Raw genomic sequence first — 15,640 nt, 5'->3', positions numbered from 1 at the left:
GCGTCTGCAAGGTACCATGAATTCTCTTCAGTAACAGGAGATAGTGGATAACAATGTGATGCAGTCCATCACAAACCTGAGGCTTGGGAGACGTTGGGCCTTTCAACAGGACAATGATCCCAAGCATACCTCCAAGTCCACTAGAGCATGGTTGCAGATTAAAGGCTGGAACATTTTGGAGTGGCCATCGCAGTCACCAGACTTTAATCCGATTGAGAACCTCTGGTGGGACTTAAAGAAAGCAGTTGCAGTGCGCAAGCCTAAGAATGTGACTGAACTGGAGGCTTTTGCCCATGACGAATGGGCGAAGATACCCGTAGATCGCTGCAAGACACTTGTGTCAAGCTATGCTTCAAGTTTAAAAGCTGTTCTAACTGTAAAAGGATGTTGTACCAAGTACTAAGATTGAATGTCAATTGGGGGTTGAATAAAACTGATAATGATGTGAGCACAGAAAAGACATTTGTGGTTATTTCATTATAAATGTTATGTTATATTTGTCTGACCTACACGTGCCTCTTTGATTTAATTGTAAGCAGGATGACTGAATGATCAAAATCAATGTCAAACTGGGCAAAACAATCAATTTCAGTGGGGGTTGAATAATTTTGAATACAACTGTAAGTAGGGCTGAGTCCAGCCGCCACATTTTGGTCCTGGAGACCGACTCTGGGAAAGCCAGGGTGACCGAGATGGGGTGGTGGTCAGACAAGAACATCTATGGTAGCTTGGGCAAGGTAGGTTAGATCAGATTGGGAAAGAAAGAAAAAATCTATACAGGCGTATTTCTGGAAAGGGGCAGAGTAAAAAGTATAGTCTTTGGTCGATGGGAATAGGGTGCGCCAAGTACCGTGCAACGCGAGACCCTGCAATTGTAATTTAATTTGACGCAGAGCCCGGTAGGGCAGAGTGGTGCTTCCCTTAGAGGTGTCAATGTCAGGGCTCAGAGGGACATTAAAATCACCCCCCAAGAGAACCATGCCCTCCTTAAATGAAAGTAGGAGGTAGTTAATCTTCCTAAAGAAGGAAACCTGATGCTCATTTGGGGCATACACATTCACCAAGGTCAGGGGTCTGGAGGCATACCAGCCTTTTATAAACAGGAATCTGCCCTCCGGGTCCACCAAAGAGTCGGACATCTGAAAAGGAGCATGTTTAGAGATCAAGATAGAAACAGACTTGGTCTTCGCAGAGGGATTTGTGGAATGCAAGGCAGTAGGATATAGGTTACTGTGAAGCTTGGGAACAGAGTCTGATCGGAAGTGGGTTTCCTGCAGGAAAATAAATTGGGCATTCTGCTTAGATAATGTGGACAGGACCTGCAATTGTTTTTCCCCGTACATTTAGGCCTTTAACATTAAGTGACACACACTTCAGCGACAGGGGGTTATGAGGTTCTGGAGCTTTCTGCATTGTCAAGCTTAGATTTAAGGAATTAGCAGTAGAGCGAACGCTGCGGAGTCTAGAATAAATGTGCGCGCTAGCAGCTAGAGACCCGTTCGAGGTAGAGGGCACACCGACACCGACAATGGAATATAAGTGGACAGGCGGAGAATTGGGGTGGGGTAGAGACAACAAAAAAAATGGGGGGGGAAGGGGGAGAGGAAAGGGGTTAAGTAGAAAGAAAAAGGGATAGAAAGCCAAGGAGTGGCACAAGGCACAGAGAAGAATAAGTACCAGAGGTGGTGATAGAAAGTCTAATCCACCTAGTAATTAGAGGGCCGGACTGTCAGCAGACTATTCAAAGCACTGCTGCTGGGGGACAATAAGTATGACTGAGAACATGTGTTGCCGCAGTACAGAGGAATTAGCCAATGGTGACGTAGTGGGGAACCTAAAGAAGGGGGGCATAAAATGCCTTGATAGGGCAATATAAGTGAGGCATTAATGAGGTACGAAGGGAGAGGGCCAAAGTAAAGAAGAAAAAAAAACTTATAACCATAAATCTATGGAGGGCAGGTGGTCACTGGAGACAGAGTAGTAATACAGACAGACAGGCTTAAACAATACAAGAACCCACCCACAAGTGCCAAACACATTTGAAACAAAAGCAAACAGCTCCTATGAAACGAATAAGGTTAACAAAACAAAATCCCATCAGAGAAGGCACATTGACAGTATATAGCATGAGTAATACCAGGTAAATTGTATAGGGTATAGGCGTACCAAGTCCCTGAGAGGTGCATCAAGTTGGATACCAGCAACCCACAGATCGCTCTGCAGCCTACAATTAACTGTCATGTATTGCAGTGGTACCACAAAGAGGTCATCTAGGTCAAGTGGGTGACTTCTCAATGGTAGGTCTCCTAGGCCTCATGGGCGGGTGTGCGCCGTAGACCCAAGAGATACCACCAGCTACAATAATAGGAGGCTATGGACCCCAGTAGTTGGGCAAGGCAATCATACACTTATTATTAAAATAATAAAAGAAAAAAAAAGAAAAAAAATAAAGGAGAAAGTCAACCATAAAAATATGCAGATACATAGAGGTAAATAAACATATATATATATATATATATATATATATATATATATATATATATATATATATATATATATATATATATATATATATATATATATATATGAAAAAAAAATTGCAATAAATAAAAGAGTAAAAATAAATAAATAAAAAGGGGGGAAGGGGGGGAGGGGCGAGAGGGGAACGGAGAAAGGGGAAGGAGGAGTGGGGGGAGAGGAGCGGGGAGGGAGATGGAAGGAGGGAGGGGAAACAGTGGGGAAAGGGGGATCACCACCTCCCGAGTTATCAGTAAAAGTCCTGTGGCTCAAACCCGCAGTAGTCCATGGATAGCAGACAAAACGGTGCTCAATGGTCCAAAGGCAGTGTTCAATCTTGCGCTGGAGGTCCCAGACAAAAGAAGTTAGGATCAAGGATAGGACCAGAGCATATGTCCGTGAAACTGTGATCATCTGTCTGGATCAGGTTAGGGGTCAATATCGCTACCACCATGGGTCGTCAATTCCGGTAGCAAATACAAAGTAGTGCAGCTAGTGGGATCGGGCTGGCAGTGGGCAAAGCTAGGGTAATCTCATTGGGGGAAAACAGATTTGGGCCCAGGGTCCGTGGGAGAACGCAGACAGGTCTGGAACCGGGGTCATTGGTGATGTAGACATAAAAGTCTTAAAATGGAATTCGGAGGTAATAGAGCAGCGTGCAGTTCTCACCAAGAGTCCCCATAGAAACCGGCAGGAGTGAAGCGGCATTGAACCGGTGTACATGTCTATGGAGGGACAGGTCAGCATTGATTGACCATGGAGAGAAGCCACCACCCAGGGACAGGACACTCTGATAGGGCCTTCAACCCGGAGAAACAAGCGGGATCAGACAGGTGGTTGGTAAGGACTAAAGTCAAAGTGGATGCATCTGAGGGGATCCAATTAAGCTGAAAGTAAAGGCATTTACAGGCGAGGAGACCCAGCCGACATTTACGTCTTCAGGTATCTGGGCGGTCTCTGCGCCTAACTAGCAGTGGGCAACGTCTTAGTGCATTCGGGGGGAGCATGCAAAACTGAGAACATAGGCACTTACGGGTGAGGAGATTCAGTGGGCTCACAGGTCTCAGGCATCCGGACGATCTCTGCGCGGAGTAGCAAGAGGATCAGGGCTGCGACGGTCTTGCTCCCGACGAGGTGCTTGAGCTCCAGATAAAGAAGGGTCCGATCTCCACCGTCTGGATCGTTGTCCCTGGGCTTTCGGGGAGGGATGATGCAACACTTGGTGCCACGGCTCCGTAGGAAAGTGAAAGGAGCACCAGTCCGGCAACTCCACCATGGGTATATCCAGCTGCTCGCAGAAGTGCTGCAGGTCGTCTGGCGAGCGTAGGAGGGCAGAGCGCCCCCTAGTAGAGGCAGACAGACTGAACGGGAACTTTCAACGGTATACGATATTGCGGTTGCATAGGATGTCCAGTAGGGGTCGTATTGCCTGTCTGTTCTGTAAGGTTATTTGGGATAAGTCTTGAAAGAGCTTTATATCGTTCCCATTATACAGTATACGACCTCTCTCCCTCGCCTTCTTCATTATCTCTTCTTTGAGCGGAAAGTTGACAACACAACATATAATGTCCCTCGGAGGGTCACCTTTACGAGGGGGGGGGGCCTGAGAGCTCGATGCATTCGCTCCATCTCCACAGGGGAGTCCGCCGGGCTGCCCAGCAGATCATTAAAAATGGCGCAGCCTGTCTGCGGTAGGGCCTCCACTTCAACCCCCTCCGGGACCCCCCTGACCCTGATATTATGCCTGCGGCCTCTGTTGTCGAGGTCCTCGACATGGCAGTGTAGGTCAAACAAATATGAAAGTTGGGCATCGTGAGCGTGCTGCACCTGCCTGATAGCCGCTGAGTGCAGTTGCGTTGTCTGTTCCACATCTCCAAGGCGTGTTGCCACCGCCCGAAACTCCGTCTTTAGGTCCAGGATGGCTGCCGACAGGGTGGTAGTGATGTCGGATGCCACCCTGTTAAGGTCGGATAGGCTCACCGAGGGGCCGGTGTGGTTGATTTGCATCTCCCTGTCTTCCGATGGTGAGTCCGAGGCTGCACTCGGGGATGTAGGCCCTGCGGCCTTCGAGGCCTCGTGGGAGTCAGAGCGGAACAGTTCAGGTATGTTACGACCGAGCTGCGTTCTGGTCTCCCTCGGTGTCCGGGACGCTGAGGCACTCCTGTTAGACTTGCCCATGGTCGGTGGGCTCTGTAGTTCCCCAAAGAAGCAGATAACTATCCTCTGTTTGCAGAAGCTCTCGGTCTAAGCGGCCATCTCCGTGCTCAGCCAAGCCACGCCCCTATATATATATATATATATATATTTTTTTTGTTACCCCAAAAAACACACATTTAAAAACTGTGAAACAATAAAAAATATTTGATACTCAACAATGTGTGGCTTCTTATATCAATGTTGCCTAAAATACCAAATAAATATTTGGGGTGTTTACACTGACAATGATGGGTATTTAGTAAAGGAAAATACACATGGCACTACAAGGGCACTAGGAGAACCTAGCAGAAAGATAAAAGAAACCCAAAGAAAAAAAAAAACTGATGTTTTCATTAGAAAATATATTTGTATTAAACATTTTTATTCAAACCTCATCAGGCATTGCAATGGCCCCCCTACCCATAAAATACTCTAAATATTTTTGTCGGCCATTTCGGATTGTAGAGTGGCCTCGGGCCCAATGGAAGCTTGTTGGAATTGTTGGAATTGTTGTAATTTTTCTTTAAAAAGTTATGTAGAATGCAACAGCACATCACAACGTTATTCCACTTGTACTCCGCGAGATTTATGGAGGTCAAAGAGAGGCGGAAACGGCTGGCCATGATGCCAAAGGCATTTTCAACAACCCTTCTGGCTCTGGCCAGCCTGAAATTAAACACCCTCCTCTCAGGGGTGAGGGTCCTTTGGGGAAAAGACCTCATCAGGTGGGGACCCAGCGCAAACGCCTCATCTGCGATGAACACAAAGGGTAGTCCCTCTTCATTAAAGAAGGAGTAAGAATCCACGCTTAGGCTGTGTATAAAAGAGCTGCTGCCTCCCTAGAAAGTCTCAAAAGAGAGACCAAAAAAAATGAACAAACAATGAGATGATGGTGCTGCTGTACCAATTATTATTCAATAGAGTGTGGGTGTACTGGTTGTTATACCTGTGTTGGGTACCTAAATAAGGGAAAAATCCAATAGACATGGACCCCCTTTTTTAGAATCACACGGGATATGTGTGTATAGGTTACCCCGTTAATAGTGCCACAAAAAATACTTGCTGGCAAGTATGTGGCTGAATTAGTGAACCTCCACCATTAGTTGATGTCCAAAAGAACCTCTGTGTTAGTAAGAGAAATAAATCAAGTTAGGACCCTGTGCAGGCCAGCAATTAAAAGTGAACCTGTGATCAAGAAATAGTGCTCGGGTGTACCTCAAAGCATGATACGCCTTCCTGCGTGCCTTGGTTTGGTTCCTACAGTATTTCCTCAAGAACCAATTCTGTGAATACTTAATGACACATAAATAAAAATTATATATTGAAGTGAAATAAATATAAACAGCCTCCAGTGACTCCTAGTGGAAGTGTAAATATAAATAATAATGGCAAAAAATTATTATATATAAAAAGTAGAACAACAAGTTTGAGGTCAGTACCCTGTGTAGGCCAGCCAATAAAAAAGTGGCTGGAACAGTGATCCCTGTTCAATTAACAATAATTAATATTGAAAATAGACCACCTAGATATTACAGACAAATAAATGTGAAAAAATCATGTGATTGTCCAGTATAGAAACAGGAATAAAAATCCCCTGTAACAGTGCCAAAATCCACACAAATGACAACTCAATGTGCCGTGGGGGTTACACTATTCCTGCTGGAGATCGTAGAATCAGAGTTCAGACAACAGGTACAATCTCTGAATGCAAAGTATAGCAGAATATAAATGGTGACTTGGTGTGCCGATCCTTCGCAATCCAATGATTAGTGACTCTTGTGCTCCCCCGTTTGGGTCCCCACTCACCAGATCTCGGTACCCCCAGGGAGCAAAAAGCGGTTGGTGATAATGCCTCGATCACTCCTGTGGTGCAGTGCTCTGTGTTGAATCCTTGCAATATAGTCCTCCTGCAGGACTTGGATTATAGCAGAACAGGTGTCTGGGATTATGAGGCCCAGAGCCTGGGGGGAGATGCATGTCGAGAACTTGAGGTCCTGCAAGCTTCTCCCTGTTGCCAGGTAGCGCAACGTAGCAACTAGCCTCTGCTCAGCAGTGATGGCGGTGTCCTGCCTGGTGATATAGGGGGACACCAAAGCCAAGAGCTGCTGACATCCTAAGAAAATTCCTGAAGTCATCAGGGTTATTCTCCTGGATCTCCCGCAGCAGAGGCATGTGACAGAATTGGTCCCGCTGGAGCAACAAATTTTGGGCCCATGTACTCCTCCTCACCCAGTTCATGGACCGGAGCCGGGATAAAGCAGAAATCCCAGCACCAAGCACAGCACGATATCGGCGACGAAAACGTACCCGCAACATGGCTAGAAAATGGTCGTCTAATCAGAACGAACTAAAAGAATGCACTGAAGAACAGCAAGGCCTCTGAAGAACGACCTGAAAAACAGTAACGAGCGGACAAGAACGCACTGCAAAAACAGATACGAATTGACTACAAGCACTGAAAGACAGATACGAACCCACAAGCACAAACTGAACACCAGAAAACAATCTTCAAAGCACGAAGACTGAAAAGCGTGAATCGTCTCTCACCAAACTTTTACTAACACGCGGTAACACAAAATCAGCAAAAGCAGCCCTAAGGGTGGCGCCACTCGAATGGAACTTCCTTTTTATAGTGCCGTCGTACGTGTTGTACGTCACTGCGCTTTGCTCGAGCATTTTTTTTTCACGATCGTGTGTATGCAGGCAGGCTTGACAAGAATCACGTCGGTAAAAACGTTTTTTCTAGGACATTAAAGAGGAGTTCCACCCAAATTTGGAACTTCCTCTTAACCCACTCCTCTCCCCCTTACATGCCACATTTGGCATGTAATTTTTTTGGGGGGGGAGTGGGGGCTTCAGCACGAGTGGGACTTCCTGTCCCACTTCCTCCTTCCTGTAGGCGACTAAGCTTAGTCGCCTTCAGGAAGTGGCTGCTGTTGGCGATCGCCTAGGACACGTCACAGGTCCTAGGCGATCTCCTGGCCAATTACACGGCGCGGCGCCGGGCCGCGCCGCTCGCGCATGCGCAGTGCCGCGCCGCTCGCGCTCGCGCATGCGCAGTGGGTGCCCGGCCGTGAAGCCGAAAGCTGTCACGGCCGGGTGCCCACACTGAAGATGAAGACGCCGGCCGGGGAGGGGGGGAGAGGAGCGGAGCCCCGGCCGGCGCGTCGCTGGAGCGCTGGAGCAGGTAAGTGCCTGTTTATTAAAAGCCAGCAGCTACACTTTTTGTTGCTGCTGACTTTTAATAAACACACAAATGGCTGGAACTCCCCTTTAAAAACGTGTTTAGCGTGAATAGGTGTTTTGTCCACTTTTATTTGACTGCACTGTATTGGATTATATTGATTTTACACTAATAAAGACGCCAATCAGCGGAGTGTGGCAGTCCAGGATATGTTTTTTCTCCATGGACCTATGCAGAGCCAGCACCTGTTGGTCTGAGTAGGGCGGGAGCTATATGAGGGATCAGAGGTTTGGAGAGCGGTAATCTTTCTTTCTACTCTTAGCAATCACACAGCGTTTATTCATTGTTTGGGGAGCTACACTAAGCTTTATTTTATAAATTACTGTTTGGTGCAATGTTTCTTTTTCTTAACTATTATAATAAGGCTTAGCTGTAGGTAAAAATAATTTATTCTAAACCTGCAAGGTCTAGGCGATATTGACCCTGCATGCACCCACTGATGTCAGCGTTGCATGCGCCCTGAAGGTCCGGCGTAACCTGGCGAAACTTGCCAGAACAAAGTGCTCCCACGCGGCTATTTAGCGCTGGAGACAGCGATCCCGGAAGAAGTGCAGAGGGAACATGTCGACTCCCTCAGCGGTGACCAGGCATTCTGCAGGAGCTTTGTTCTAAGGCAGTGGTTCTCAACTCCTGTCCTCAAGACCCACTAACAGGCCAGATTTTAATATGTAGAAAGAGCAGACTGCGCAAAGGAACACACAATTTTAAACTAGCAGCTGGACACTGGAGGTCAATAAATCCTTAGTCAGAGTACATAAAAAAGCAGTGCAGCGCTACAACCAAAAAATTAAAAAAATAAAATTAAAAATAATAAGTCCAAAAAAGATAATCAATCAGAGTGAAGAGAGGGTTAAACTGACTCCTGGGGCCTCACTAAGGTGTTCGGATGTAAACTCCTTCAAACACAGCATACAGGTATCCTAAAACAGAAGTACAAGCCGCTCACCTGAACGAATGGACCTGTGTGTGAGCAGCAGGTCAAATGCGCTGTCCCTTAAACGAGGGGGGATTTAGGATTTGAACGGTGCCTCCTCAAATACTCATTACTTGTGACACCATAGGGCTAGTCTACGCACTACGATGCGAATGCGGACTTCAGTATGTGGGAATAACATCCAGACCTTTACATGTGAGGATTGGTGAACATGTAACCAATATTAAAAAGGGACTTGTTGCCCACAATGGCCCAGATTCAAGAAGCACTTGCGCCCGCGCAACCATAGGTTGCGCGGCGCAAGTGCTTACTTGCTCCGGTGTAACGAGTGCTCCTGATTCAGGAACCTCGTTACACCGACTGCAGCCTAGGATCTGACAGACATAAGCCTCCTTATGCCTTCACATCCCAGGCTGCATTCTTGCGTTGGCCGCTAGGGGGCGCGGCCATTGTGATCGGCGTATAGTATGCAAATTGCATACTACCACCGATTCACAAAAGTTGCGCGGGCCCTGCGCACGCAAGGTACGGAGTTTCCGTACGGCGACTTTAGCGCAAGGTTGCTCCTGCTATAGCAGGGGCAACCTATGCTAAAGTATAGCTGCGCTTCCCGCTCGTGAAATTTAAATTTCACGTCGTTTACGTAAGTGATTCGTGAATGGCGCTGGACGCCATTCACGTTCACTTAGAAGCAAATGATGTCCTTAAGACGTCATTTGCCGCAATGCACGTCGGGAAAGTTTCCCGACGGAGCATGCGCTGTTCGCTCGGCGCGGGAGCGCGCCTAATTTAAATGATTCCCGCCCCCGGCGGGATCATTTACATTAGGCAGCCTTACGCCCGGCTGTTTATCATATCGCCCGCGCAATTTACGGAGCTACTGCTCCGTGAATCGCTGGGCAAATCGAAATATTTGCGTGGGCGCAGAGAAAAATCTTTGCTCTTTGCCCACGCAAATATTGCTCCAATCTACCTGAATCTGGGCCAATGTGTCTAAACATTTTAGACTGCACCATGACTGCAACCCGGCTGGATTGCAGTTTTGGGCTATAGAAAAGGTAGCGAATCATTGGAGGTGGTCATTTTATTAGACATCTCAGCCAGCGAGAGTCTTTCTGGGTCTATGAATTAAAAGTGGGGGTTCCTTTGGGGTTAAATGTAGAATTTGACCTTAACTGTTTTATTTCAGATCGTTAGTTCATATTCTGTCTTTTGTTGATTATGAGTTTTTTGTTATTGCATTTATTTTTCTATTTTTTTCTATATTGTAAACTTGATAGGTGGCTGTGCTGATGTCCTTTTTATTTTATTTTAAATAGTTTTTTATCTCCACCCACTGTTGAGTGAAGCCCCCCCTCTCTTTTTTGGCTCCCTCTTCTAGTTTGGGTTTATAATAGGAGATAAATTCGATACAAGTATTTTTATCTATACTAAACCCACTGCACTGCTATCTTTGTTCTTTGCATATTGTGTCCTTTAATTGCTTTGACCATTGTTTCTAGTCATGTAGGTTATTAGTTTCTGATAAGATGTCTGTTTGGGGATTATTGGTATTACATTCCCCTCCCCTTCCCCCCCTGTTCTGGTGCCTTTATTTCTGGCATCTGTCTACAGCTTTGCTGTGTGTTTTTGGGCTTGTCTCCTGTGCCATGTTGGCTGTTTTGGTTACGTTATGGTCTCATACTTCCATTATGAGTAGCATGTCTGCGCTCTGACCAATTGCCTGTTGTGAGTAGCGTGAGACCGCCGCCTCTGTGGGCGGGTCTATTGACGTTTAGCCAGGAAATTCCTTCTGTGTTTGTTATCTTGTCGTAGCCGCCCCTTAATGGGCGGTGCACGACACATTGGTAGCCGCCTACAGTGACGTATGTCACGGAGGTTCCCCTGAGCTTAGCTCCTAGATGTTGCCGCCTATAGGGGGTGGTTCACAAAGCACAGGTCGCCGCCCACAATGGGCGGCATCCTTAGTGCCTTCTCGTCCAGTAGGAGCTCCCTGTCACTGGTGAGCCATGTGACCGATCGTGGTCACATGACGTATGGAGGACGCTGCGGTTTATGGAGACTGTTTGCTTCCCATCTCAGCTCCACTGACTGACATCGCTCTGCAGTAGGTACATTTTATATACCTGTTATCTCACCAATCTCCTATAGTTATTGTATGGAGATTGTTCTCTAGAGCTGTTGTGATCTTCATTTTTTTATGGGCTGTGTATGTACATTAGATCATTGGTGTCTGCTTACAGTTATATGATGTTTTTGTGGTCAATCTGTTTGCTTGTACATCATAGCTGTGGAAGTTTTTGTTTTTCTGTTTTGTTTTTCGTTTTTTTTTTTTTTAACTTTCAGATGGGTGTCTCCCTACCCTGGGGGGGCGGGGTTTTCTCTAATTGGCCTAATTAGGTCCTGGTGCTATATATTGAATCCTGACTCAGTAGCCCCTTAACCGCTGAAGAAGTCCTGTACCTTTGGACGATACGCGTGCGGGGGGCTTTCATTTGATGTCAGGACAGCCACCTACCTGGTATTTTTTTGTTACATGCTCATGTTCCATGCACTAGGACATAGTGCTTTATTTGTGAGTAACTTATCTTTTTAATAAATTTTATTGCGATTTCGATCATACGGAGAGCACTATGTGTCTGCTTTATACTTTTCCACGCCACCATTCCATGTGAGAGTATATCGGATGACCATCTATCATTTGGAGTCTTTTGGAGAAAAGGATCATTTGAGGAGGCACCGTTCAAATCCTAAATCCCCCCTCGTTTGAGGGACAGCGCATTTGACCTGCTGCTCACACACAGGTCCATTCGTTCAGGTGAGCGGCTTGTACTTCTGTTTTAGGATACCTGTATGCTGTGTTTGAAGGAGTTTACATCCGAACACCTTAGTGAGGCCCCAGGAGTCAGTTTAACCCTCTCTTCACTCCGATTGATTATCTTTTTTGGACTTAATATTTTTATTTTATTTTTATTTTTAATTTTTTGGTTGTAGCGCTGCACTGCTTTTTTATGTAGGCCAGATTTTAAGTATTACCTTGGGGAGATGCGAACTAGAATACTACAATCACTGAGCAGCAAATAGTATCACCCGTGATATATTTCAGTTATCTTGCAAACCTGGCCTGTTTGTGGGTCCTGAGGACAGAAGTTGAGAACCACTGTTCTAAGGTAAGTATTTTATAATGGGCTAGTATGCGATGCATACTAGCCCATTATGCTATTGTCTTGCAGGTTGTTTTTTTTTCCAGCAGTTTACCATTGCTTTAATCTGTTCCTATTTAGGAGACTTTTAAAATTATAGAGTTAGAACTCTAATATACAGAGGAGTCTTGACGCGGGCACCGCAGTTTACGCATTTATTTGCAAATGTGTGCAAACAAAACGCTCTGTTTTTAACAAAGATTGTTCGACAGGGTCAATCTGGTTATTTTGCAGGCTGGCTGGGAAATATTTTGTTTGTTTGTGATGCGTGCTGCCTTTCCATGTTCACCTTACTGCAAAGGCTAGTTATAGGTTGAAGTGGAGGGGTGACCTTGGAGCTGAGAGATCCAGTGTTGAAGAGACAACAGAATTGCCTTGCGTTCCAGGGTGTTGATGGGAAGTTCATCCGATAACTAAGCCCCCTGTACGGAAAGAGCCTCCAAGACTGCTTGCCAGCCCAATAGGCTGGTATCCACTGTGAGAACATTCTCCATCTTTGCGAGAAAGGGTTTCCCACCACATCAGGAAGAGTTTTGTAGGTAAGACGCATTGCAGCGTTTCAAAGACCAAATCTATTTTCGTTGCAATCTACCAGAATGTAGAGTTAAAATGGTCTGGAGTGAAACTGGGCATACATCAGTGCTTCAAAGAAGGCTACCATACAACCCAAGACCCTTTTGTAAGCATGAGTCAAGGATCAACACTCAGACCAGATTGCCTGGGCACAAAATAGGGGTCAGAAGTTTGGCCCAGGGGAGAAAGATCCTCAACAAGGTCCTATTATTATGTCAGGCCCAGGTACACTAATTGGTGAGTCATTACCAGCAATAACTTCCAAAGGTTGAGGATCCAACAGAACCTCTCCAGCAGTGGTTCCCAACCGCAGTCCTCAACAGGTCATGTTTTAAGGATTTCCCTCACCTTTCAGAGCTGATTTTAATCAATGTAATTTGTGTAGTATTTATTACAGGTATTTTATCTTAGGCTGGGTCCACACTTTGTGTGGCGGTGGGCACAGCAGGGGGTCCAGTGTGTCCCCATTTGCTATTTTGGGTCTGAATTAGGTCTGAATTTCTGCCTGAATTCGGATCTGAAACTGAGCCAAAGATGGCATTTTGCTGTGCGCTTCGTGGCCACCCCAGAGATGTGTGAACCGGCTCCATTGAGAGCCGGTCACAGTCTCCTGTCATGCGAATTGGATGCAGGGAAACCAGACTGACACATAGCACCTCCGATCGCTGCGCTGTGGCATGTTATCCTGCTGTACGTCATATGATGCCCAGTCAGGATAACAGAACCACCGCCCACCCGTCATTCTGCTATAAGCCGGGCAGGAAGTGGTTAAACAGCACAGTGCTTGTGCCCCCCTTTAAACTGTAAAAATCCTGTCTGATCTTGCCACTTTCTGTGTCCCCCCTTCTGCGCTGACCACAATAATCATGGTTACTGAGCCCTGACCACATGGTCAGCGTACGTCCCTCCGTCATCCACAGTTGTTGTCTCTGCTCTCCTCTCCTCTCTCCCCCTCCTCCCTGCCTGTCAGCTCTGTGTTCTGTGTGTCTGTCTCCATACCCCCACCGCTTTCATGTAACTCGCAGCCGGTCTCCAGGACTAGTTCCAGCAGAAGCTATGTATCAGAAGTGTACATTGGCCGCGAGTCACGTTACCAGCCTGAAGATTGCCCTAATAAGGTATTCTCATGCCTCGTTTTTAGAAAAAACATACAGTGTGCTATGCCGGCCTATAATAGAGGGTCTGGCACAGCTTTTTGGGTTAACACTAACATATGGACGCAAGTATAACAGTTGCTTTCAATCTTTTTGTACATGAAGCGTTCATTAAAATAATACATTGTGACCCATCTACAACATCTAGAAAATGAATGGTTCATCATCACAAAAAGAATGCCACTTGGGTGAGCACTGCCTCCTCTTATAAGGATAAAAGATACAAATTTCAGGTCGAACAATGATGTAAAACACTGTATTATGGATTACGTTCTTTGGACAGCAAAACCTTCAAGATTATTTTTAAATCACAAAATTCAACTAAAAGGTAGCATACCTGCAGTGTTTCTCTGGAAACATAGGCAATCTGTTGTTCTGAGAGGGGCCCCGTTACTGTGGAGTAAAATAACAAAATAAAGAACACTTAGACTCTACTGTACTGATATTATAGGGTATATCAAGGCAAAGCATATGTAGTAAATAAAGTAACCATGTTTCTTCCAATTTAAGTAACATGTTTAAAAATGCAGCCATTTGATGTGATTATATGCATATATACTTTTTTTAAAAAAAAATATTTTTTGTCTAAATGTTTCAGACTTCCTTCATTTCAATTGCATAAGATAGCATATAGGCCTTGTGCACACTGGGTGTTAAAAAAACAGCAGTAACCTTAACTTAACTATAGAATGCCACGTAAAAAAAAACATTTTAAAAAGTTATTAAATCATTTTTTAGCAAAACTATACTCCCACTAATGCTTATGGCTCAAAAACGGTCATAAATGCAAAATAGCTGCGTTTTTCAGAGTTGGAGCATTTGTACAGCTAAAAAACTCCTCTTCAAACCCACTAGTTCTGTGTTTTCTTTTCAGCCAAAAAATGTGCCTGACAAAAAATGCTGAGAAAACCTATGGAAGGCTATCCTGCTCCGTTGAAAAAAATCTGGGACCCTGGAGTTAGCGTTCTGGAAGGGGTTGATAAACACAATGCTACCGTTCTACAAGGCAACTTATATGTCTAGAGGCTGTAAAAAGAAATTTGAGAAAGTGTGGAGGGCCTGGTATGATTCAGATCAAACTGTGGGCTAGGTAGCTTCGGAAATAAGGTGGTTGGGATGGTCCAGTGAATGTGTATAGTATTTTCATATGGGGGTGGAGCTAGACCCTGATTCTGGAATCGATATCTGCAGGGGAGGAGGCGATTTACCCATCTGGACCCGCGATGTTAGGGTGAGGTGTGGGAGTGCAAAAAGCCTGATCTGAGGTGTGAAGGTGCATGCACTGGAGGTCATTTTCGATCTGAATGTGGAGAACTTAGAGCTGATCTGAGGTGTGAAGGTGCAGGAATTGGGACTCCCATGAGATCTAAAGGTGCAAGATATGGGCTAATCTGAGGTGTGAAGGTGAAGGATCTGGGCCTGATATGAAGTGTAAAGTTGTCAAAACTGGGCTCACAGGAGAACTGAAGGTGCAGAAAATGGGTCCGATTTGAAATTATACAAGATCTGAACGTGCAAAAATTGGACCCGATCTGAGGTGTAAAGTCGTAAAAAATGTACCTGATTTGAGGTGTAAAGGTGCAGAATTTGGGGCTCATATGAGGTCTGAACTTGGAGAAAGTGGGCTTGATCTTAGGATGTGAATGAGCATTTAGTGGCGCTTGAGATATGAAGGTATAGAAATGGGGCCTGATTTGTGGTGTGTGTGTGTGTGTGTGTGTGTGTGTTCATTGGGGCTCACATGAGATCTGAAGGTGCAGAAATTGGGCCTGATCTAAGGTGTGAAGATGCAGAAATTGTGCCTGATTTGAGGTGTGAA

General features: G+C 45.5%; 1 protein-coding gene across 2 annotated transcripts in view; it reads right to left on the bottom strand.

Moving 5' to 3' along the window:
* The window catches only part of MAP4K3 (mitogen-activated protein kinase kinase kinase kinase 3), an 831,592-nt gene that overhangs the window by 607,533 nt on the left and 208,419 nt on the right, over window positions 1-15,640 (bottom strand). For both annotated transcript variants that reach the window (XM_040350750.1, XM_040350751.1), the window contains exon 5: window positions 14,159-14,214. In XM_040350750.1, the coding sequence (XP_040206684.1) occupies window positions 14,159-14,214 (56 nt within the window). The remainder of the gene's footprint in view (window positions 1-14,158; window positions 14,215-15,640) is intronic.

This window comes from Rana temporaria, chromosome 4 (assembly GCF_905171775.1).
Source record: "Rana temporaria chromosome 4, aRanTem1.1, whole genome shotgun sequence".
Taxonomy (NCBI): domain Eukaryota; kingdom Metazoa; phylum Chordata; class Amphibia; order Anura; family Ranidae; genus Rana; species Rana temporaria.
This window is presented reverse-complemented; position numbering and strand designations above follow the sequence as displayed.